The sequence below is a fragment of the Catharus ustulatus genome, chromosome 3 (assembly GCF_009819885.2).
Source record: "Catharus ustulatus isolate bCatUst1 chromosome 3, bCatUst1.pri.v2, whole genome shotgun sequence".
NCBI lineage: Eukaryota > Metazoa > Chordata > Aves > Passeriformes > Turdidae > Catharus > Catharus ustulatus.
Window position 1 is genome coordinate 46,419,545 of NC_046223.1, and position 26,372 is coordinate 46,445,916.

General features: G+C 36.6%; 1 protein-coding gene across 4 annotated transcripts in view; it reads right to left on the reverse strand.

The window, feature by feature from the left end:
* Positions 1-699: 699 nt before the first annotated feature.
* LYST (lysosomal trafficking regulator) overlaps positions 700-26,372 on the reverse strand; it is an 88,536-nt gene continuing 62,863 nt past the window's right edge. For 3 of the 4 annotated variants that reach the window (XM_033053746.2, XM_033053745.2, XM_033053744.2), the window contains exons 29-53: positions 25,651-25,842; positions 24,984-25,162; positions 23,811-24,017; positions 22,356-22,532; positions 21,819-21,895; positions 20,747-20,935; positions 19,874-20,019; positions 19,689-19,785; positions 18,972-19,033; positions 18,555-18,610; positions 17,427-17,579; positions 16,847-17,091; positions 16,120-16,186; positions 15,070-15,226; positions 14,539-14,679; positions 13,921-14,138; positions 12,336-12,566; positions 11,460-11,649; positions 10,465-10,601; positions 9,648-9,746; positions 6,017-6,156; positions 5,626-5,723; positions 4,441-4,597; positions 4,160-4,231; positions 700-2,811 (exon numbers count right to left, since the gene is read on the reverse strand). In XM_033053746.2, the coding sequence (XP_032909637.1) occupies positions 2,673-2,811; positions 4,160-4,231; positions 4,441-4,597; positions 5,626-5,723; positions 6,017-6,156; positions 9,648-9,746; positions 10,465-10,601; positions 11,460-11,649; positions 12,336-12,566; positions 13,921-14,138; positions 14,539-14,679; positions 15,070-15,226; positions 16,120-16,186; positions 16,847-17,091; positions 17,427-17,579; positions 18,555-18,610; positions 18,972-19,033; positions 19,689-19,785; positions 19,874-20,019; positions 20,747-20,935; positions 21,819-21,895; positions 22,356-22,532; positions 23,811-24,017; positions 24,984-25,162; positions 25,651-25,842 (3,626 nt within the window). In that variant the 3' untranslated portion in view covers positions 700-2,672. Of the gene's footprint in view, positions 2,812-4,159; positions 4,232-4,440; positions 4,598-5,625; positions 5,724-6,016; positions 6,157-9,647; positions 9,747-10,464; positions 10,602-11,459; positions 11,650-11,673; positions 12,008-12,335; positions 12,567-13,920; positions 14,139-14,538; positions 14,680-15,069; positions 15,227-16,119; positions 16,187-16,846; positions 17,092-17,426; positions 17,580-18,554; positions 18,611-18,971; positions 19,034-19,688; positions 19,786-19,873; positions 20,020-20,746; positions 20,936-21,818; positions 21,896-22,355; positions 22,533-23,810; positions 24,018-24,983; positions 25,163-25,650; positions 25,843-26,372 lie in introns of those variants that run through there. The other variant, XM_033053747.2, reaches the window with a different exon arrangement.

The window sequence follows — 26,372 nt, forward strand, 5'->3', positions numbered from 1 at the left end:
TTTTTGCTTAATTCAGTTCAGGCTTCTTTTTCTTTTTTCTTTCTGTTCATTGTCCTGGGTTTGTCTAAGCAGTGGATCTCTAAATGCAAGATCAGGGTTCCCTTTCAGTAATGGGTTGGAGATTCCTTCTCCCCACCCCAAGTAAATATCCAGCTATTGCCTCCCCTTCCATTACTTACCATGTCTCTCCACTATCAGAACATAGGCCTTGCCTCATGAACCTCCCCCAAACCCTGGCTTCCAGCAGAAAGAGCCTTACATCCTGTCAGATGCCTCCCTGAGATCCCAGTCTTCCAATTTCACCCATCCTTCTGAGAATCCAGAAAGAAGTTTCTTTTCTGCCTTTGCAGCTCAGACAGATTTTCAGTGAGAAGGCAGATGGAAGGGAGAGAAGGAGAATCTGCTTTGAGAACCACCATTTCATCCAATTTCTAGTCAGGCATCTTATGGGAAGGGAGGACACATGCACACATGTGCAAAGTGACATTCCTAGAGTTTCCCACTTCCCATCTTACACTCACCACCTTCAGTTTGACAGACATAGGACATAGTCCATAAACAGAATTTTCCCACTTCATAATTTTTAAAATGTGAAAGGCAAGGGAATCAGCAGAAACTGATCTGGAGCAAGGAATGAAAGATCCCCTAAAAGAAGAAAGTTGCAACTAAGCCAAAAATGTGTTTCTAATAATCTCAAAGTGGTTTGATACAAAGATTTGTTTATTACCCAACAATGTGACAGTATATATACAAATACAGTGTGGAATGTGACATTTACAGGAAATTTAATTACATCATGCACAGACACTATTGCAATGTTATTTTAATAGTTCCAGAATATTAAGCTGAATAAATATTCCTTGCTTCAAAAATCATTTTTAGTTTTACATAAAAATATATAATATTGCACTCTTTACAAGGCCAGCAGTTTTGCATATTGGTTTGTAACAAGTGAAATTCTACTTTATAAAAAAATAAGCCTTTGTGAGCAACACCCCAAAACAGGGAGCACAAAAGCACCCCAAAACCACAATGTTTGTCTTTTTTTCTCTTAAACAAAGCATATCACATCACATCAGCCAGGAAGCTTTTCAGTCTGTATTTGGACCCTACATTAACATTTAGACAGAAAAATATGACTAAAGCCATCCCATACAATGCTGCTACAATAATATGCAGTTTAAAACTCAATCCATACAGTATGCGGCCACTTGCTTAATTGAACCAACAATGAGCCTTTGTGTCTTGAACTATGAGAACATTTTTCTTAAACTTTTCTAGTTTGAAAAGTTCTTCAACCAGGAAGTCTCAAGAATTTCTGAAGACTATTTGGAATTTTCAAAACAAGTGTAAAGATTGCTTATGTGTATGTATCACCTTCATCATGATCTGACAATTTCATGTAAAGTGTTCTGAAAGCAGATGAGCCTTAAACATAAGATATAGCAGTCTGAATGGCAATCATAGAACATGTCAGTGATAAAAAAGCAAAGCAATTTAAAAGGAAAATGTAATTACATCAGACCAGTGTAGCATTCTTGCTTTACTGTTCGCATGACTAGTAGGCACTCAGTCATGGTGCCAGGTTTAGTGGTCTTCAAATCCATCAACTGAAATACTAATTTTTCACGTGACCTAAGATTTCAAATTTGTTAAGCCGTTCATGACAGAGGCTCATTTTTTCCCCTCATAAAATAGCACCCAGGAATACACAACAACTTCGCACAGCGTATCTGTGTGAAGCTTTCCGAATCATCTGATGCTTATGAACATTGATTCTTCAGGCAGTTAGATTCAAACATTTTACAGTGTATTGAACCTCAATGAAACTAGAACAGGAGCACACCTGTGTCTTCATTAACACCTCTTTTTAGAGCTCTGGAAGATAAGCTGTGTGTGTACATAATAGATGCTCTGCCACAGAACTGCGATAGCCAACTATCACAAAGTTAGGGAGCTCACATTGCATTGTGATCTAACCACTGTTTCATGATGCCATGAAGTACCTACCCATCAGTAAGAAATATTTTACTGCCTTCCACTGCAAAGACTATTACATTAACAGAGAAGATGGCAAAAATTACAAATATAAAGACAGCAGAAATTCAATTTTTTTAGCATTACAATACCATAAGATGGTGCAAAAAACACCTACTAAGTTCTTTGCTTCTCAAAAAAAGCAATTTTAAGTGGTTGTTGATTTTTAAGTTTTGGATTGTTTATCCCAGAGCTAACCATATCCCACTCAATTAATCAGATATATGTATGCTGACATGTCAATAGCTATTTACAGAACTTGATGCTGCTGATATTTTACACACTAAGAGGAGGAATAAGCCTTATCAATTTTTTTAAATACTTCTGTCCAAGAAGCGATTTAAAAAAATACTGTTGGTATTTTATATTGCAGCATTGAGCATTTTTTAGTCACTTTGCTGGCATTGGATAGTATGACCAGAGCTTCCTGCTGACCTGGATATGCTTCAAGTTTGTGCATGCACATATGCAATCTTACAAACACCTTAGGCTGCTCTTTAAAAAAAAAAAAAAATCCACCTATTCAGTCATTCTAGAAACATTCAAAGTACTTCAAAGTCCAGATAAATAAGAGCTCCTATAACCTGTTGGGATTAAAGTGCATCAGAGACATGAGTTAGCAGCAGGCTCCGCCGTCACCCAGCTGCGTAGCTACTGAGGAAGGAGTAGAACATGGGCAGCTTCAAGCGCTGCTGGTCCTTGCGGCACCAGGCGATGACATTCCCATCACTGTTAGCCGTGAACAAGTGATGGCCGTCGCAGGAAAATGTAAGGCTGCAAAACAAGGAAGAGTCTGTCTTTATACCAAATGTGGCTATTGATAATGCTGGAAGACATTAAAAGCCCATGAGAGTTCAGCTAACAAAGACAAGCTGTCAGGGGAGGCCCAGTGCCTACATTAACATAGCAATATGTTTGCATATACCTGCTTATCCATTTGTACCCAAACAGGCTGAACCACAGCTTTGGCCAGCACTTCAACATCCCCTGCAGTTTAATACTCATTTCTTTGCAGTGTCACAGCAAAGGGCAGGATTAGTAGCAAAATTCTACCCTCTTCCCTTCTGTTTCTGAAAAGAAAGGATTTTCTGCAACAGAGCACAGTGTCCTCTGAACTTGCTTTGCTGACAAAGGCAAAAACTAAATCCATCAGATTTCATGGCATAGCACAGGACTTTTGTTCAGATGGGCATTTCTTGAGCTGTAACAGGGCTAGCAAAGCCCTTCAGTCATGCCATGGGTAATGTTAGAGAGCATGAAGGTCAGCATCCATTTACTGTCACATTTAAGCAGGAAACTTTAAATTATTCAATAGCTACTAAATCATTATCAACAAGCTCTGTGGAATATGCTGCTTAAAGGAGGTAAGAAAAACAATAACTACAACCAGACAATCTTTTTAATTTCTAGAAAACAAAAAAGTTGTTGGGATTTAAAATGATATTTTACCAACAGTCAAAACAAAAATTTTCAGAGTCATTTGTTACTATGCTAACATTAAGATAAAACTTTGGCATAACTCTAAGATCTGCAGACTACAGTACCACTGGGGATATCAAAGACTCAATCCTTTGACCATTTTCTGAAAACACTTTGGCACAAGAATTCTGCTCATTTAAATCAAGGGGACTCAGAAAACTAACGACACAAGCACTCCAAAATGGCAGCTTTCAGGCTACTCTGAGCTTGCCTCTTTCTCCACCATTTCCCTTCAACATCAGAAAAAAATGGAAAAGGCAGCATTTTCATTTCATTTTGAGGAAGAAACAGTCTAAGTCTGGCATAGTTAAGATTATCTCATTTTAACACAGATTCGGAGGAAAAAAAATTTAAAATAAGTGGGGTTGCTATTGTTCCGTTTTCAAGGGAATCCTGCTAACTTCCATCTGCCAGCAGCAGAACCTAGTTATTACTGTCATTACAAATACAGTACACTGGTGCTCACTTTGCTTTCATGAATAATTAGTAGGTTTGCATTGCTCATTTTAGACATGTTTACCACCTATTTTCATGTTCAACACTCGAGACTATTTTGGGTTTTGGGATTTTTTTTTCTTTTTCTTGTTTTGTTTTTTTTTTTTTTTTTTTTCCCTGCATTTGCTGTATATTTAAGATCTTTTACCTTACAATAGGTTTGGCTGACTTCGAAAACGTTATTTCTCGTACTGGCTTCAAGTCCCACGTACTCCACAGTCTGAAAGAAAGAGCCATGTTTCTTCACACTTGCTTTCACAAACACTTCAGTGATAAACAATCTATTTAGCAACTGCTAAACTGGGAGCTGAGTAACAGCTTGTCCACCTTCTTTAAAGCCAAATACCAGCATGATGTTTGGCTACACACTCTCAAACGGTGAGCCTAAGTGATAGGGCATTTTAATAAATAAACATTTCAAATGCTTACCTTACAACTCCATTTTCAAGGCCACCTGCAATCACATTGACAGACACACCTTCAGGCTGGTTAGAGAAAGCAACAGAGCAAATACTTTCCCTGCAGTGCACGTGTCCAACAAGATCACCATTAACTGTCCAAAGTCTCAAATCACTGCCTCCTCCAACTGCAACAGAATATATAGCATGGGAGTATTAAGAAAATAAATCTAGACCAGTTAGGTCCATAATATTTAAATATTACATGGTAAAGAATTCAACTTCTTGAGAGTTCATAAGGTTTAAGTGAGTGATGTGTGCAGTAACTTCTCTCTCTGAGACAGGAAGCACACATAATGCCAAGTCACTGCAGTAATTTAGAAGCCATCACATCATACTTATGGAACTGCAGTGATGTAGAAGCCATCACATCCTATTTATGGAACATTTTACTTACAAAGCACTATGTGAATTTACTTTTAATGACTGATTTTCATGTACTAACTGGGAAGGCACTAAGATGGAATTCATACTAGCTATCTAAGCTGTTGGTTCTCATACCTTAGCTTGCATTTTAAACAAAATACTTAAAAAATAGCAAGCACAGTTCTCTTACCTGGTTATCTGGCATTATTTGGTTCTATCAATGAACTAACAGCCCAATTAGTGCTTTTGTCTTGAAAGGAATTGTCTTAAAAGAAAATGTAATGTCTCTTACTACTTAAAGAATACAATGTTTTGCAGAAAAAAAATTGTTTTGTGAGCTATAGAAATGGACTTGAAAGTCTCCAAGAAAGTTTAAAAACCTAAATATTAGTTTTCTGGAACTGCTAGAATAATGTCCCCTTGTCCCCTAATACCCCTTGCCTGTGCTCTGTAATACATGATACTCCCCTGAAGAATTATACCTTTGACAACAAATCTCTGTTAAAATGAAAGCAGCCAACATCACAAAATATGAGTCTCCCAGGTACCTTTCAAATTTCAAATCTTTTTATAAAGAGGCCAAGATGTTGGCCTTCATAGCTCTACATTATATTCCAACATCTGCCTAATGACTTGAGAAATTTGTATGTTACTATGTAAAAAAAAGGCAAAATGTTGCTCCTATGTGACTGAATCCTCAGATGAATAATGCACACTCAGTAACTAATTACAAGTCTCATGATTTATTTGGTCTGCAAGTCAAAACAGCTTTCTTGACTGACAAATATACCTGAATCACAAACTGTTGCAATATCACCAGTGGTTTCACTAGCTGAAACTGCAGTCACAGGACTCTTGTGCCCAGCCAGACTCTGGACATAGCACAGCCTGAAGAAAACAAAGGAAACAAGCCTAAATTTCAGACTCAAATGCAGAACAGGTCCTCTGAGGAAAACATTAAAGAGAGTTACATTAATTTCAATATTTTGCACAATCATGGCATTTTTCATATTCACTGTAAAATTTTAGCACTTTATGAGAAAAAGCAGTAAGGGTTTGACATCACAAAAAGATACACACAGAACAAATTCAACTAACTTCAAAGGGGCAAAGCTACCCAAGAATAGGAAAACCTGTATTTATAAGAAAGCTATGGGGAAGAGTTACATATATACTTGTACCTGTTCAAATCCCATATTATGCAGGTTCCATCTTTGCTGACACTTATCATGATACTGTATGGTTTGCACACAAACAAGCTTGTTATTTCTGCTGTGTGTCCATAGAGATGGACTTGCGACTCCATTTCTATCTCCGAAGGCTGAAAAACAGCAAGGTAAGACAAACTGTTATGAAAAATAAAATTAATGTCTTTTTTCTAAAAAAAGAAGCTTAGTTTAAATCTCAGATTTCAAAGAACAGTTTCCATTGCTTTTAATATCATCATTTGAGCAACTATGTTCACACTTTATTACGTTTAACATTCATAATGTGATAATACATAGCTATTATTGACGTTCAACTTTGCTTCCAATGCTTTAGCCTCAGCAAATGTATTGATGTGACCTGATGAACCAGAATGAAAAACTACTGTAGTTCTGTCTCAATTACACAGCTTGAAGTCAGCCAATTTGTTTTCTGCAAGACTGCTCTTTCCAGAAAACAGTGAAATGACAGTTCTCAATATTTTAGCATCTAGTGGAAGCACTTGGAAACATAAAAGGAAAACCCAGCTTGGAAGTTGTCACTCTCTGTACAGCAAATTACCAGGAATTCCTCAATTGGTGCCAGGTTCTTCATTGATACCAAATTGAAAAAACATGCAGGAAGTCAAGTTTAAATACAGAAATTGCTAGGTAAAAATTAAAGCAGCAAAATTTAACACCAAGCAATACTTTTAATTCAAATCATATAATTTGAAATGATTCAGACTTCCTGAAAACTGGCTATGTTGAAGGAGCTGCTTAATTAGAATGCTAATACTTTATTTAAGACTACTTGCTGTACAGAGATTATTGTAATCTTTGTAAAGGAAGAGAACAGTTTTCTGCTTGTTTCCATATCAGAGCACATCATCTGCATTTTTGTATGAGGGTATAGGATAGCTGCCTACAGCAGGTCTACAAAAAAAACCTTGAAAATTCAAGAGACAAGATAAAAGTATACATATGTTCAAGTCTCAGTTTGTGGAAAATTTACATTTTTGCACTAAAAGGGTCAATCTAATCTATGCAATACTGCGAAAGGCAGTGCACAGTCTGACAACAGAAAGACCTGCTAGTTTGCTCTTGCTAAGCATCTCATTAAACGTAAGATGCTTATCAAAGTACCCAGGTGTCATTCTCACTAACACCTCACATTATAAAAATCCTTCTTTAATATTTTCTCAGTTAAGAGAAAAAAGATTATACCAAAATTTTCTATAACAGCAACAAACAAGACTTGTGTTTTTATGAAGAACTGATTTTGATAACCTTTTTACTCTGCTACTTTCACTTCCTTTAAAGTGTTTCCTCTTGATCTGCATTTCAACACTTGAACTGAAAGCAGCAGCCACCTTTAGCCGTTGTTCTCCATCGTACTAATAGCAATCATTTGTTGATTCATATAGTAACAATATTAAAATGAGACAAGCTGGAATTCTAAGACCAACTGTAAGTTCTTAAGTACTTATTAAGTTCTAATAACTTATAAGTTATTAAGTAACTTAAGTTCTAATAAATCATGATATTTCTCAGGCCTGAAATGTTTTCCTCTTCTTACTTCCCCCTTGTTTTTAGGTGACAACCCCTAAAATGGTATCTAGATGTAAGAAAACATGCATATATATATCTACATTTAAACAGCAGTTCTTTCTCCCTGCAGCATTTGAGTGAAGAATTGAAATTACCACTTCCCAGTTTTACTCAAACAGGTCCTGCAGGTGCACTCTCTGCTTGTAAGACACTTCTAACAGTCAGCAAGTGAAGGCTGAAATAATGTGTACAACCAGACACCTGTGGCTGAGGGGCTCATGCAGGTGTGACACTGTCAGCACAGATCACAGTGTCAAGGCAGTACTTCATGGGGTTTTCACCATCGTAAGGCAAGCAGAAACAGAGCACCTGAAGCACAACGTGGAGCCATATCTGAATTCTGGCAGCATATCTTTGAGTTCCCATACCCAATTAACAGCATGATATCTACCTCATGCCCATGCACTGCATTTATACAAATGTGAAACAGGGCAAAATATTCATGTTTCAAGTACTACTTTATAACAAACTGTTCACTTTACCTCTGATTAGCTGACAAGATGGATACAGAGCAGATGTCAGGAAGCACATTTGCATTCCCTGCAGACCTGACTTGGGTAACTGACGCAACAACAGGAGCTACAAAATTGACTCAATGTCCCTCTGCCTGGGGCACATAAACCTGTCAGTGCTGAGAAATTCAGCAAAGATGGTCTCAAAAAACATCATCTGTGCAGATGAACAAAAATCACTTTTTTCTAGGGAACAGAAGGAACTCAAGAACCATAACCCCACTAGCTAGAGTTTCTTTTCATCTTTGCAGAAGGCAAGTATATTTAATTTCTATTTTTAAAAAAAATGAACTGGAATCCAAATCTCAGTACAGGTTATTTACAAGTTCCCTATTCTGGAGAGCAGTTAAGGTGCATGACTTATGATCCAACTAACTAAAGCTTGCAGGCTTGAAGCTCCACTTCATTTTCTATACTCAAAGTGCTGCTGAGCTTCAGAAATATGAGTGGCAGATCACCAGAAATTGGAAAAAAGCCAAGGGAAAAAAAAAATCTCTAAAATCACGGTGTTTATGCTCTTCCTAATCAAGCATCTGCTGTTTGCCACTACTGAAAACAGAAAACTGGGTAGGTATAGCAGATCATACCAAGGTTCTCTCTAGCTCATGCTAATATAGGGAATCAAGAGCATCAAGGAGTACACCACCAAATATGTTTGCCAATACCTGTACCAAGCTACATCTAGGAAATCGCTTTAGTTCAGTTGTTGCAATGGACAATGCTGTAGACACCTAAAATGAGCTGTTCAGAAAGTTGCCTATTCTTTGTTAAAACTATGGAGAATAGAAGTTACTGCTAAAGAAAGCATGGAAGATTCAGATGGAAGCTTCAAAACTCAGAATCAGATTTTTAATTTGGAGTTCTATTTATGGTTTCTATTTTTTCTATTTATACCACATTTATTAGCAAACAGTATTAAGGGACTTTCTACAACTCTCAGTATTTTCCACTAACAGATTAAGTAATGCAAGTTACTTTTTCCCTTCCCTACTCACAATTTTTCCCCTTGAAGAATATGACAAAGTAAAGAGGCTTGGTGCTTAATATATACACTGTCTGAGAATTCATCCTGGCTCTCTGAGTTAAAGTGCCTTCTGCACTTGAATTATTGTTTATTTTGGGGAATTGCATTCCATAGCTTCAGTGAAAGCATTGAAAGGCTCTGTTTCCTTCACAGAAGTTCCTTCTTAATGCAGGGAGCTTCACTATTCCAGAGAGCTTCAGTTCCAAGCCCTGTCTTGAACACAGAGCATGTTGTGCACTCAGGTGATGAGGGCTGACTAAAGGCTAGCTGTATGTAAAGAGCAGCTTAAGAAAAACACGCAAGCAAACATGCCAAGATGTCAGAGGAGCCTTCAAAAATGCAAACTAAAAATGCATGTAAATTGTTTTAGAAATTATCAAGAATATGGCTCTTTTTCTCATTTTTCCTGCTTAAAAAAAAAAAAACTGGAATACTGAATACACTAAATCCTTTATCATGAATTCTATCCAACATAACTTACTGTATTGCTGGTGAATCTGTTCATATATGCTGTGATGACACCAGATTTACTACCTGTGAACAGCTGACAACTGTCTGGCACCCAAGCACAACTTGTTACCTTGAAAAGACAAAACAAAGCCAGGAAAAAAATTAGACAAGAAAAACTATTCTAACTGCTGTTTCCATTACGCTACAGCATTTGGTAAAACTGATACTTTATTAGTTATCCTATGAAAAGTCATGTAAAACACCCAAACTAAAGAAATCCAAGAGCTACGATATAGCTGCTCTAGGTTGTATTTGTTACTATCTCAGAAACAGAGTAAAGAGCGAGTTTTATGTTGCCTGGAATTTGTAGCTAAAGAGCAGTGAACTAGTGTAGACTTCAAGATCATCCACTAAAATCTTTTTGGCTGGATCTTACCAGTCAGTGGATTGTGACAGATTATGCAGCTTTTCCTAACAATCTTTTTAAAATGGATCCTAAACTATAGTGGAACTGTTCTTCTAACATGAAGCATCTATGCATTTTTTCTGTATTGATTTTTCTTGAACTTACACATTTTTAAATTCACAGCAATATTCTATAGAAAGGAAAAGCTGCAAAAATCAAATTAATTCAAAAGAAATCTTTATCTAGTACAGGAAAACAACACAGAACAAGATACAACAGTAGAGTCATGAGGAACACATTCCAAAGGAAATCAAAAAGATTTAAAGGAGTTGTGATTGCATGCTCATCTACAAAAAAAGCTAAAGTACCCCCATTGTCAACTCAAGCCCATACTTAAGTTACCAATACTAAATTGAAGAGCAAGAGACTGATTGCATTTTACCTGATGGAGCTGTGAGCTCTGTATAAAATTTATTGGAGGTTCACTTTGCTTGCTTTTCAGTCGTAAGATGTTATCGGCATATCCCCAGCTCAGGATTGCTGACCACTGAATGTCAGTGCTGTGCATGCTCCTCACACCTGAGGGAAGGTACATAGGATTGTGTCATGTGCACAGCAAGATTCAATCACTTAAATAGCCAACAACAAAAGTCTCAGGTTTATGTTTTATCACAAGCTAAAATATAATCCCCCCTCCCAAAGTTTCAAAATAAGGTATTGTCTGTAGTGTATTATAAACACAGAGACCGAATGAACATTCCATCTTCTCCAAAGAATCTGCAACCTGGACAAAACTTTTCTGAAGAACAGTTGCATCTTTTGAGAACAGAAAAGAGGCAGACAATACTTAGAGAAATGAGTGCTTGTAACTTCAAGGAGAACATTACTTGTTTGTGTTGGCTAAATGTGATTTATTTTTAGAAAGACTGCACTAGTATATGCCACCAAGAAAACAAAAGATTGTGAGAACTTTTTTGTACATTCTCAATAAGGATCCCTCCAGATAGTTTAACTGAAAGCAGGAGATTCTTCACCTCTGCTTTTTTACTGTTAAATTTTCTCATTGTCTGTCTCTAAAATCCATTTCTTAAGTTTTCCCTTCTGTTGCCACATGAGTTTTTTCACCTGTTCTTCAGTTTTTGGATCCAATCTGTTGGCAAGTTTCTAAAGCTAAATTCTCATGCTTCAGTCACTTCAATGAAAAATATGAACTTAATTACAGAATGCCTCTACTGCAATTTTGAAAATTATAAGTAAAATCCACCCTCCAGTAAAGACACCACACATGGAAGCTGTTAATGGAATTATAAACTAATCTTTGGCAAAAGCAACAAAACTTGGGAAGTTTGCTGAAAAACAATAGTAGCATTAGATTTATTTTTTTTATGGCTCATTTCACATATGTTGTGTATATAGAGAATAAGCACAAATTCATACCTTGCTCCTTGCTGTATATCATCAAAAGGCAAAACTTGCTGGACAAACCACAGATAGCTTTAGTTGGTAGAGCCTGGAGAGAGCCAAACCTTTCTCCATGTGGTTGGCTAAAGCAGACAACAGGGTCTGGAGCACTTGGGGAACCAACATATTCTCCCCACTTCAAGCCTTTTATCCATGGCAATGGGCTCTAAAACAAGCACAGACAAGGTTCAAATTATAGAATTTTCAGAAAAGCATAATTTCATTAGTAATGGAAAATTATTCATGTCAGTTTCCTGTAAGCAATCACATGGTAAGGACAGCTGAAGTCTTTACTCTAAAACCACTAGAAAGACAAGTTCAAAGCACTTTAGTACTATCAGTTAAACTGTTAACTTTAAGGTAGTTCTACTCCTTTAAATGAGTAGGCAGCAAGCTTCTAGTTCAGTGTAGTTTAATGAAAAATACAGATCTCTTAATCCAAGGATGCGGTTTCTGACTGGACTTCACGGAAAGCAAGTGTTTGAAGTGAAGAAAGTTTAATTGTCCTACAGGCAGTGAAAAAGCTGACGATGGAAGAAAGCACAATGTGGGTTTGCTTGCTATAGCTCAATACACAGATCCCACAATTCATCACTGAAAGTATAAAACTGGTTAACTGAAATACCTTCCAACACTTATTTCCCAAAACCAAGAAACTCAGATCTTAGTTTACATAAAATATCACAAATGCATGAAAGTAATTTTCACTATCACGAATTTTGTGTATTTTCTTTATAGTACAATGTAGCAGGTAGCACTTTTGGGAAGAAAATTCTAAACCAAGGGTACAAGGTACAACAACTACAGCACATGGGTATTAATTAAACCATCTTGCAAGTGAAAATTACATACTGGATAAATGATTTCTTTAGTGTGTTCTCTGGTTTCTCTGAAAGCAAACTGCACTAGTAATCCCATGGCAGCAGGAAGTTCTCCTTCCATGATAAGCCTGGATCCAGGTCTACTAACATGTGCTGTATGAAACAGCTGGCGAGGAGTTTGCCCATATGTTTTTATCATTGTTTCAAGGGCTCTTCTCTGAACAGGATCTTCAACAGCAGAAACATCCATCCCAAAATAGGTCTATAGACAAAAAAGAAAGGGGAGGGGCAAGAATAAGCTTGTCAGGTTTGTCTTTGGGAAAGATTTTGCAACACACACACAAATTCAGAGGCAGACTATTCAGTTGTTTGCTTAAGGTGTGGACCAGAAGCCATCCCACAATGACTGTGCTGACTAAAGAGCCACTGAGAGCAGTAAACTTGTCACCACCTCTTTACTGGAATACACTACCGTTCTAAGGATTATCACATGACCTGCTCCTACATATGTGCCATGACTAATTTCTGTCAAAGAGGTTTACTCTGAGACCTTTACCAATCTGTGCAAAACTGGAAGGGTTGCTCACAATAAACAAAAGAATTGACAAGAGTTGGAGAAGTTGATTTTTTTTTTAGCTCTTTTTAATGAGCATATTAAACCTCTCTTCTGGGGTAGGGAAGGAGAAAGAAACTTCTTACTTCAAGAGATTAAAAATTATTTCCTTCTATTTGTCTTTTTCATGCCTCTCCAATTGTGCACTACACACTTTTCCTCAGTCACACCAAAGGCCTTGACTTTTCACTTTAAAAAATTATGAACACACAAACTTAATATTTGAAACTCAAGGTACTAACTAAATCAATATTTAAGCACAAAAAGACTGGAAGAAAAGGAAGTAGTTGGATGGCTACTTGAAAAAGCCATCACTGCCAAACACTACCATTTTAATAGCTTTTCCAGCCATAGAACAAACACTCAAAACAGGAAACATTTGAATGCATTTAAAACCAGAACTACCTCCTGAGCAAACCTTGTGATAGTAAGGATTGAAGCTAAAGAATGCAATTCAAGATACCCATGTTGCAATTAACCAGTAAAACTCTGAAATTCTCTACATCAAATGAAGACTTATTTGAAATTAAATCTACTGTAGAGAAAAGTGTTCATTAGAGGGACAGAACACAGGACGTGTAAGACTGAAAACACCATGAGCTCAGGACACAGAGAATTATTTTAATCCTATCAAAAGCTGCAGCAGCCCCTGCCTAAATTAAAGGTTTTTGAATTGGGCAGAAGCAAATACACACAGTTACAACAATCAGACTGCTGCAAGCCACTGCAAACAACTATCCACAAGGTCTAAACCCCAGACTGATCATCCCCCACATCTAGCTCAAGGCAAGAAAGAAGAACAAAAATTCACTGTTTCACAATACCCCCTGGGATCTTACAGTTCAGCATTGAAATGGTTAAAGCCTTCTCTTATTCTTCAACACTTCACAAGTGAGGGATCTTGTTTCATGTTTGATGTTTTCCAAGCAAGTCAGACCAAATTCTCCCCCCATTAAGTTAACTAAGGACAATGAACAAACACGCTGCTTTAACAAATACTTACTGCAGGATGAAAGACATTAATAGCCTGAACAGAGGCCTTGCCTTTTTGCTTATAACCAAACACCAAGTCAATCCAGTGGCAGATTGTCTGGGAAACATGATCAGACTCCAAAGCCTGACGATGAATCAAGATGAACAGACGAGGATCATTACGGGCCCAGGGTGGAAGATTGACATGGTTAACTCTGTCACCGTTTTGACGCACTCCAAAATCAAAACCTAGAAACAGGGGAGTGATTATTCCAACATTTTAGTTAGTAGTAACTTCAAAAAGGTCTATAGGGTTCTACCAAACTCAACAATTAAGCACAGTGATTAACAATCAACAAAGCAGCATCATTAACAAGTCCCTCCAAAACACATTCAGTTGTACACTCATTCAAATGGAACAATGAGAAAACAGCAAACTCCTTTGCCCTGCTGACAAAATTAGGGAAAAACTTGGCTTAAGACTTCATAACAGCTTTTTTATCATATCCCACAAATTTGTGCCAGATTTCTCCCATATATCTACTACTTAGCACATTCAGCCAAGGGATATAAATGTTCTCAGTTTCAACCCATAAGCTCAATCATACAACTCTTTTGGGTATATAGTTCTGTTGTCCTCTTAGTATACCTTCTCTGTTAACTAGAAAGTCGGGAAGGTAGAAAAATTCTGGTATAAGCTCCTTTACGTCAGTCATTGATTCATACGAAGAGAGGCGCCAGGTTGTATTGGTAGAGTGAAAAGTTCTGTCTGGGATGTCAAAACTTTGATCTGTAAAGAAATCCAAACTCAATTGTTACACTGATGGACACTAACAGTTGCACATCTGCAACTTCATATAGTTAACTGCTCTCTAGTTAGCTGAGAACATTTAGAATTCTCTTATTTTAATTGCTATATGTTACACATGGACTGCAAGCCAAAGAGAGGTCAGCTTTTTATGCTACAGAAACTAAGGTATAAACATCAGATGACCAGTTTTATGGTCTAGCTTGATAATTTCAAGATGGAACTAACTGTTAAAACATACCAGATTTATTTTTACCAGCTCAGCTATCTGGAATTGGAAAACCTATACTAAATAGGGTAACATATAGCATTCCTGAGTTCTTGGAACAAGGCCCAGATGTAAAAGGTAAGCACAAGCAAATGCAACCTTACCTTGATAAGCTAAAAACATTTTAGTAAAAGGTGGCAGCCTAACTAGGAAATGAAGTACAGTTCCACTATTAGAATAATGAGATCCATAGTGATATGGCTGTACAGGGGGCATTGGATCATCCTCTCGTGCTCCTTTACGGTACTCTTCTTCTAAATACTAGAATAGGAGAGGAAAAAAAAATAAAATCACAAATCTCCTCCTTAGATGCATTCCAACAACAAAAACAGGAGCTTGTCTAAATTACAAAGTATACATGACATGCTTTACACATTCCAAAAGTCTCAGAAACATACATTCAAAAGTGATCTGCAATCAAATACACTTTTAAATGTCTAAAGACACAAAATCACTTTTACAATCCAGTTAGGTATCCAAGTCTTTAGCTAATTTAAATGACGTATTTTCCATTATTTATTACTTTTGCTTTTCCCCACTCTCCCATCGTGTTTTCTAACACAGCAGAATCATGGAATAAAACAGTATTTGCAAATAATACATCAGACCATGGTGACACAGACAAGTTTGAAAGCAGATGCTTTAATTTCCCAATATGTTGCTATTTCCTACAGCCTTTGAAACATTTTATAGAGAAAAAAAAATCAAAAAGCACCATTATCATAGTAGTGCATGTTGAAATAACAGAGCACTTGAGGGAAAACAGCCTGTCATCAAACCGAACAGTTACAAATTCCACTAAAGTAATGTCAGCTGTACAGCAGTAAATTATCTTCCTGATCTTTAGGGATCTTTAAATGTATACAAGCTCCCATATAAGGTGGCACCCATTTAAATTCCTCAACAGTACCATGTGGATGGGCTAAATTGATTTGTGATTACAGGTACAGGAAAAAAAATGCAAGTTCCAAGCATGTTATAAAACAATTCCCAGGAAAGGTTTCCTGGAAAATATACTGGAAATAAAGAGTTCTGTAGCCATGAAATACTGTATTTGCGGTTTCTTCTCCCCCAGTAAATGTATGTTACAAAAACTAAAGCCACTGCATCATTAATAACTGGGACAATTGCAAGAAGAAAATGTTATCAACTACCTTGTAAGTATCCACATAACGATCTTCTTTTTCTTTAGATTGCACAGCAATTGGTTTGACCAGGTTTCTGCAACAGAAGCAGTACTGATATGTTGTAATTTTTATTACAATATTAATTCATATCATTAATAACAACACCTTTAATATAATACTTTGGAGGAAAGTTCAGAAAATAAAACCCATTCTAGTTTGTGCTAAAGGCAAACTCAGATCCACAGCACAGTAACAAGCAAGCAAATGCCAAGTGCCTCAGCCAAATCAGAGGCATCCTATAAAGGTAAAACTTAGTGTACACAAATGTTAAATTAACGTAACAGAAATTTTTTAGGGTAGGACAGTTCACTTGAGTCCATTCAAATGAAGACTGATTTTGTATCTGGCCAAGTAATTTACAATATTATTTCTTTTTCTATTTAATTTTTCTTAATTGGCCTGAAATTTTGTAATCATTAATTTAAACATACAGCTTCTTTAATTCTGTGAATTATACATAACCTGTTACAACAGTGTAAGTCTGATACACTGCATTTGAATCTACACACCTGCTTTATTTCAAAATCTCAGGCAAAGCAGCCACTTAGTGTAAAAGCACAAGTTATTAGAGATGAGACTTGTCCCTGAATAGCTCTATTTGTGTGCGTGCAGTTTAGTACATCCAACCTAAAAATCTATGTAGGATGATCAGTTCAAGTATTTGGCGAAAAAAGTTTAAAGCATTTCATATTACCTATATACGGAGGGATCATTTAAGTCCAGTGTTTCATTGGTGTAGTCAGAAAGTATAAAAGGAAATACTGGATATTGCATGAGATCATTGAAGGAACGACCCGCATGTTTGTTTAAATGAGTCAGATATTCAAAGTTAGTAATCTGTCCTGTGCACCACAGGTGGGTCAAAGCAGTAATGTTTCCATATTCCAAAAGGTTAGGCAAATTGTTAGTCAAGATGTTGTGGTACACATCATCACGGACCTAGAAGAAAACACCACAGATTTAACCACACAATTTAACAATTTAAAACTATCAAGAGTAAGTATCTCTAATTTTGTATATTTCCAGATATGTGATGTAATAGAATAATGTCTAGTATCACTAAGATTCTTTAATGTCTTAATATATCAGATGTGTTTTACAACATGCCTATGATCATCCAGAAGCGTAGCTGAGCCAAGTTCTTTCAAAGGTAATAGGCAGACTTTAATTAGCCCATGAAACAGCTCTCCTTAAAAACCTAATGCATGAATATACATGTTATAAAGACACAGCAAAATACTTTGGTGTATTACTCTGCATTGGTGCCACAGTACCTTTGTGTTATCGAAAGCCAAGAGTAAAGTTCTGCCATTTGTTAGAAAGATTTCCACAGCATTGTCTCTTAACTGCCACCAGCGCTTATGAACTTCCTTAATTTCCTCATAGGTCCAAGAAAATGATGCTGGTTCAGTTTCTCCATGAAAACTCTGTAGAATTTGCAATTATGAAAGCAATTTTATATAGTAGATTTTCCAAACAAGAAACCATGCAACGCAGCCACTTTATAACAATACAGCATATTATAAGGCAAACCTTAATACAGAGTTGTGATATTCTTTACCTAATTTCCTCATCCTCCACTGTCCTCAAGGCAGTGGGTAGAGCATGACACATGCTCCTCAGCTGCCCCAGTTCCCTACCCAGCACTAGGAAGCAATGCCACATTTTCAATGTCTCTTAAGCTAAAAATATTGGACAGCCCATCAGAGCAAGCAAAACTTTGTTGCAAATCCCAGCTCTTGACAGTTCTGTGAAGCACAGAGCAGCTGGTAGCATCTTAAACCACAGGAACTGTCTGGTAGATGCAAGGAAGAGCTCTGTAAAAGCAGTTTAAAGCCTTCAGTAGTGCAATCCATATCTTGATTACTTCTACATGACTCTTGGATGTATAAACAATTTACACATCAGAGTCTGTATATCAAGAGGATTAGCTCAGCTCTTATTTCCTTCATGAAACAATCCTCTTGCATAGGAAAAGGGAGGAGCTAAAACATCATATATATTATAAAATTAAAAAATGAGCTGCTGTGGAGCATAATTCATACACCTGTGCCTTTCTGCACTTCATAGTGCTCCAGCTTCCACTAAGGCAAGTTCTCAGATCAAAGCAAACTCTGTGCATTTTGCTGATGAACTCAAAGCAATGGACTGCAAGATGCAGAAGCCTCTCACATCACCTGTTCCTCATTCCCTCCCAGTCCCAGATTATCCTTTTTTCTTCTAACACCACCAGTTCCAGAGCCAGGGTCAACAGAAGCAACGCAAACCAAACTAATCCATTTGGCTAGCTTTGCCCAGAGTTCTAACTCTAGTACTACTAGCATTGAAATTGCTGAAGAAGAAAGTTACTCACAGCCATTGTATAGAAAAATTAAAGCTGGACAATATGTTCTAACACTTACCGAATTTTCAATTGTGTCTGAAGCATTATCTTCAACAAAATACATGCCACATTTTCCTACAGCAAAAAATAGTTATGAAAAAGTACATGATATTGCATCATACCTCTTTGGGTTATAGAAACAGTTATTGAAGAGTTAAGAATGTCAAGAATAGTACCTGGGGCAAGACAGTACTTGACAGAAATACAATTTATCATTGCACATCTTTTAGAAGTGAACTCCACATCTTAAAACTTACTGGCAGTTCCAACAACTCTCATGAAAACAGTGGAGAAGAAAGGTTAAACTGATATATCAAGTATGCAATCCACAAAGCCAGGCAACAGCTCAATTACATATAAAAAATTAGCCAGGTTTATATATACAGCAGACTCTTACACCAAAAATGTATTTAAAAAGACTGAATATTCTACTCACCTAGCAACAGTTCACCAGCAGTCTCTCTAGAAGGTGCTACACTTACACATCTTCGATTAACTCTGAAATATTTCAAAGTGGAAATGCTTATGGATTATGGAAATGCCTATCCTTATGGATTTATGTACCTTTCAGCAAACCTAAAACCAACCCAAACCAAACCACCTCCAAGGTTACAGCTGAAGAAAAACTGTCCAACAGCATGACTAATGGCTCATATCCTGAAGAGGGAAAGACAACTGACCCTCAACTTTCTAGACTTGCTTATGAGTGCATTTGTACTTATTTCTTTGCATGTTCTCTGCAGTTATTTTAGGCTGCATTAGTGTCTGTAACAGGAGGCAAATTGACACAACTGCAGAGCTGAGTAATGCAGTGACAAAAGCAGAGAGGATGGAAAGACAATTTGCTTTTGAACTCTGATGGAAAGACCTATCAGATCTTAGATATCTAGGACAGGCACTTCTACTAAGTGAAAACAGGAGATCTCATCAGGTTATCCCACAAGTCCTATCTACAGCACACCAGATGGTATTTGGTAGTTCTAGTCTTTTGCTTTTGAGTAAAGCAAACTGCCTACTATTTTTGACACTAGCCTCACTTCCCACTTGATTTTTTAAAAAAATGTTTTTAAGACAAAAAAAATAGTTTTTAGACAACTGTTTTATTTGACTGGAAAAAGATAGGAAAGGGAAGCAAGTGACATCCAAAACTTACCTTATATGTTCACTTGCAGCTTTGTCCTTTACAGTAGAAGAGTGAGAAGAATGTGTTTTGTCTTCAAATAAGTAAGACAATGGAGTTTTTATCACACCTATAAAGACATCAAAAATAATAAGGTAGTAACAGTGATCACAATTTAGACATGATGCTACATTTAGCGTTGAAAATGTTTTAATTACCTTCCTGTTTTTGCCTGTCTGGGAGAAGGTATTTGTTTGGAATAGTTAGGTAGCACCTCTGCAAGCGGCGCCTCTCCCTGTTTGGGCCCTCTGTTGGATCCAGTTGCCAAGAAGTTGGATAATAGACTGGGTCATACCAAAGTGCTCTGATAAAAAAACACATGTCAGGAGTTTGGCAGCAGAGGAAGTACATGTGTTTATTAATCATGTTCTTCTTTAACTGGTAGAAAGACAGAAGTTGCACAGAAGTACACTGGGCAATTATTTCTGAAAAAGTATTAAACTGAATTCTGTAGTTCATTTTCATGAGCTATTTCACTGAATGACTTTTCACAAGCTGCTACTACTGTAAGACTGTTCTTGAAGCCATTCACTCTAATGAAAGCACCAATACAATGCATCCAACACTATTTTGAAAACTCTGCTGCTGCATGAGATAATACTAGTTCTGCAGTCGTGAAAACCAAACAATAGTTTGGTTTCTTATCAATATTAACATCTTTTGTTCTACACTGTTTAGTGAACAGAGTATCTAGATGCTAATGTGAGTATCATTACCCCAAAAATATTTTTCACTTCATCTACGTTGCACAAGATATGAAAACTTTAGGACACTCTTCATTGCATTAGGCACAGCAAAATGTATATAATGAAAAAAACTGCCTAAATGGGATAGAAATACTACTTAGCTACTGACCCTAAAAGATAGGGTAAAAAAAAGAAATCAAGTCTTTTACAAGTCTAACTATCAGATGGCTAGCAAAAGCAATTCTAATTTTAATACCATCTCCATTTCATATGCCTCAGTAGATTGAGAAGCTCATGTCAGGCATCAAGTCTCTCTCATTTTTACACCGAGATGAGAAAACTCACCGATCATGGGTAAGCTGCTGAACAAGTTCCTGCCAATGTCTGCTGGCACTTAGCTCTGCTTTATACATCCCCCTGATGTGCTGGATTACTTTCTTCCTTTCCATTCCCTGTGACAGCGACACAGCTTGTGTGATGTCTCCAGCTATTTTAGAAATGTCTTTAGATTTTGTATCTAGACGCTGAAAGAGACTGAGGAGAATTGTGCTCTTAAATGCCAAATAAACACACTGAAAAGGGAAAGACACCAAAACACCTCAAAATACAATCAGTTTGGCAGTAGGTATGTAGAGTTCTTGTTACAGCAGATGCAGAACAACTTGGCCTACATAATGAGATTCATTAATACCTTCTGTTTCTTAGTCATCAAAAAACCTATTACTTTTGACCAAAGACAAGACAAGCCAGTCAGAAGATCAATAGCTATGTATTAACATGCTTGACTAATTCATGTATACTCATTACAATAAAAATCTGGAGTAAGGACACTAATTTACCACTGATTAAATCTCCTAAGTCATTCAACATAATAGTCTTAACACTTGCCAGCAAGGACTTGACTAAGCTGACCTTTGCAGCTACTGCACTTGGCCAAATTGAAAGCACATTGTATGTGCATCTTAAATCTGATTTTTATGGCAAAGCCTGCAATTTAGATTAATGGAAAGCTCAATCTACCACAATCCATTGTAATTTACAATTACGCCAAGGAGCAGTAGTCTATATACTGAATACAAGATTTCGTTTGTTGAAAATTAGGGTTAGTTGCAGGGATGTTTAATTGCACAGACCACAGGAAAAGGAGAGGTGATTGGACAGATGCATAGTCATTAAGGGTGAAATGCCAAATATGCAAAAAACCAATTCGGTATTGAGCCTCACACAATGCCATTTATTATGCAACCTACTAAAATGCATATGCCTATAATATAACAGTATACTTAAAAGCCCAAAAAATAACGATGCTGTTAATTTGAAAAAAAACCCATCCATAATAGTCATACAGGCAACTTTGCAATGGGAAGTGCTGAACAGAGAACACTTAAAGTTCTTGCAGCCCCTCTAAGGTACTTACTTCTGCCGATTATTAGCCATTGTCTTCTCCCAAGCAGCTTTGTTTACACCTTCTTCCATCTCATATTTCTTCTGATCCTGAATGGAAGTTTTACACATTACTCTTTTCTCAGATGGACAAAATAAGGAAGGGGAGGCAAAAGGTTATGCCAGTTTTAAAAAGGAAGAGTGACAAAACTGTTCAGCTGATATCTTCACAGCATTTAAAACCAGCAAGGTTTCATTTCAGTTACTGCCATTTTATTATATTTGTATATAATTTTTCTCTTTGCAAGAAATCACAAAATATTTCCCAGAAAATAAGAGATACTAGTAGCTTATTATGAACTCCCATCTTCCTCTGGATTTAATAATATGTTTAACCAAGAAGCTTGAGAGCTTGCTGTGAAGAGTTGAGTACGTGACAGAATTATTGAGAACCCAAAGAGAATAAGCCATGCACCAAAGAACACCACAATCTGCAGTTAAACTCTGATCCCATATAAGACAACTTTCTCAAATACACCCAGATTTTAGAGCAAAGTTTTTATTCACAAACCTCTTTCAAAGCTTTTATTAAATCCATTTTCGGTCGTGGGCTCAGGGGAATGCATTTATAGCCACAACTTTTCAATGCATTCATTAAATCTCCTGCTGCACTTTGTTGTTCTTTGGTCATTCCATCGCTGTGATTGTGCATTAACTCATACAAATAGAGCACTAATTTAGGCCCATGCTAGAAGATGAAAAGAAGGAAAGGAGAATACAGCTGTAGGGTCATGCTCGTTTCCACAACACTGAGCAGAACTTTCCCCTCTACTTTTATTCCCTTTTCTAGTCAGACTGTGCAGATTTCTTCCAATTATTCTCTAATTTAAAGAAAAAGACAGTTTTAATGGTTAAAGATGAACTTCCATAAAACTAGAAAAACATGCTGAATTTTATCCTCATGTAATAAAATTTGCCCCAGGATCTTGTGGCTTTTCAAATGGCTTGCAAAAATCCTGTTTCTTCCCCCAGTACTCAGCTCCTGCAGCCTTATTTATACTTCAGGAAATATGTGCCAGAGACTTCTAATTTTGCCTGCCAAGAACACTACACCTCATTTGATTAATCAAATTAGACCTGACAGATAATGAATTTAAGCAGACAAAAGCCATAAATGCACTCAACATGACACTCCCACACTGAAGCCACTGCTAGTACATCTGCTCTTTTCTATCTGATAAAACTTATTTGAATAACATATACATAGTCAGAAATATGTGAGTGCCATAAACTAATCCCATAAATACTTTATTTCCTTAGTACATACAGTGACTAAAACTGTGGCATGTCTTATTTAATGCTTGCACTTCCTAAAGATCTTAAACTGCAACATTCCTACCCAATTTCTCCCAGTGACTGTGAGAAATGACTCCTTTCAAGCTTCCATTAACATAGTAAAACTAAAAGCTTTCTTCTGACAAACTCAGAAAAGCAGGGAGAACCTACCCAACTTTTTAAATTAAGAACATGGAATACACAATCCCACTTTAAGAACTAAGAAAGGCTAAGTAAGAAAAAAGAGTACTGCTTTGGTTGAAGATTGACTGCTGCTGAAAATCTAGTTGGAATCAATTCTTACAAGCTTCAGGAAATCTGCAGTTAAGAGTTCCAAAGCAAGGATAATTCCTTCCTTAATTTGCTTTTTTAGGGTATGTTAATTCCTAGTTTCCTCAGTAAAATCCTTTATGTTAAAACTAGTATCACCTTTTGCCTCTGCATTGCATAGGGCATATGTTTGATGCAGAACAGCATCAGCATACCCAGACTTAGTTCTATCTGTCCTCAGGCTAGGATAGCAATGGCAGAGGTACACACAGGTGTTTTGTATGACAACTGTTAGTCATTAAACATTGCAGTGAATATAGCAGTGAACAACAAGCCACATACAGTTCTAAATAATTGTAAAATACAGACAAAAAATTGAATATAAGTTTTTGAAACTTTTCTCAAAAGCTCTTGAACTTACTTGCAAAGTTGGGCTAAGACAGTCACGCAAAATCTCTTGCTGGTTTACTTCGTGTACCATCTCCAAAGCCTGCTTCCTCTCCTGCAGAGCCCTTACAGGAGACAAGCTATGCACAAGCAGCCTCCCAAGCTGCGTACAGAATGTGTCTTTACATAGCAAGAGGATTCTGTTCCACTGCTGTTTTGGAGTGCTCATTCTGCTGGTACCCTAAATAATGGGGACAACTTTTTAATATTACAGGGTTAGGACTTTCTTCTATCAAGTTTTTCACATTACAAAATAAACACAGTTAATATGATCAAAATGCAAGACAAATTTTTATCTACCAAAATAAGTGTTTTGGTTTAGTGTAGTGATTATTATTATGGCTTAAAAGGCATTCTACTAAAACAATCCAGAAAGTGAAAATTGTGATATAGACAATTTAAAAACCAGAGGGGTTTTTATTGCTCATTTTAATCAACAGCACTTTTACAGTAATCACCAGTTTCTGAACGGATTACCTCAAAAAATTAGAAACCAGAGATTGGAAGGAGGTGTATGTGTTCACAAGAAAAAACTTGTCATCTTTGAAAAGTACTAGAAATATGGCACAATGGAAAGATAATACACCTATCAAACTTTTCTGAGCTAGAAAGAAAATTAGGTAGAACTACTTTTACCAAGATGACCTAAGGAAGGGTAATAGCACACTTCGTGTTATCCAAACAAAAATTGATTGTCTTGGAAAGGCTGACAAGCTAACACCCATATAAGACCTTCAGCACTTTAGCAAGAATTGGAAAAAAAAAGCTCTTCTTCCCAACAAATAAAGAAATTGCTCAAAAAATCTCCACCACCTGTGGATGCACAGATCTGGCTTGATAGGCTTCAGCACACCTAAATGTTGAAGTTTAAGAGACCAAGCAAATTTCGTAGTACAAGAAAATCTATTGAAGTTGTGTGTTCTTGTTCAAGCAGAATTCTGCTAAACATAAAGGTAAAAATCAGAAGAGCCATTTTTTATTTTACAACTGCAAAGTAAGTGGGAAGTTGAACAGGGTTTTTAATGCCACACTTGAATGGAGAGAGGTAGCGAGAAAAGCATTGATGGACAGAATACATTATGCATGAAAGCTCCTAATAAAAACCTTACGAAGTATGCTTTAATGTGGACAGCATCTAATTACTTACAATGGATACTTTGATTCCTTCCACCAACAGTTTGACCATTTCTTTAAGGAAAGGATTTATTCTGCTAGTCAGTTCTTGATGGCTTTCCTCTTCAGGAACTTCCAGCTGGGATGCTGAAAGTCTGCTGTGACTTGTATTTTCTGTTATACCCAGCACATCAAGGCACTCTTCTGTAGAGGCTTAAAAAGAGGTACATATTGATCAATACCATCTCAAGCAAGACAATCCTACAAATCTTTAGTTGGCATTATATCAAATACTGCCTTTACTGACATTTATCATACACTCTTCTCTCTTGCTTTTGCAGAATTTGAACTAGCTCTCAAAGTCATCAAGTCTTGATTACCAAAGTAGCCATTTCATAGAAAAATTTCATTTTAAGAGAGCAGATGCTCCCTTTGGCAGTTAAATCTTCAGGTAATAATTCAGGCAGTTAACACATGAATGAACTGATGAGAAATAAAACAACTTGTTCAGTTCATTCAGATAAAAACATTACCAGATTGCCTGTTACATAATACTGAGAGACAAATCAGAGAACAATGCTTTATGGCTAAATCCATTAAACTTGTGTCAATGGAACAACTTTCCTCTCTAACACTTCAGCATTCCAAACGTAAGAATTCATTTTTCATCAAAACAGAAACAAATCAAAAAGAAATCCTACCTAAATAAATGAGTCTGTTAACAGCCAAAACAGTCAGCCTCTGTAACCTTTGTGCAAACTCAGACTCAGTGGCTTGGATAGGATTTTCTTGGCTCATTCTCCGCTGCATCATCATGTTGAATTCCTCACTTGCTAGTGAGCGCATTTTCACCAGCAGAGCATCAGACTGAGCAAGTGAAAACTTTCTGGAACCTTAAAGGAGAGAAGCAGAAACAGAATTCTACTAAAATGCACAAAAACCTCAATCACTCAGCAACTACTTTCATCTAAAGAGTTCACATCATTGAATGAAACAAACATTTGAAATACATCAGTATCAAGGGGAACATAAAAGTCATTGGGTGTTTTACTTATTTTTAAGTTTTAAAGCTTTTTTAGAATAAATATATAAATTTCAAATAAGTTATACCATGAAATGAGTTAGTCTAAAGATCAGATTTATTCTATGACTTCTATACCTTTGTGCTAAACGTTCAAACCCACTACTTTTATTCCTATTTTATTGTATAAATAGGATAAAGGATTAAAAATTAGTGATATAAAACATTCCACATTGCAGAGTCGGTTAATCAGCACAAATGATGAGTCAGACATATCAGCAAACACATTTTGTACCACACTTATTGCCACTAATAGAAGCACAGTATCTAACTTACAAGAATATTCCTCAGAATTTTCTTGAAATTAGTTGGGTGGCCTTGACTATATTCCTTCTTTTGGAA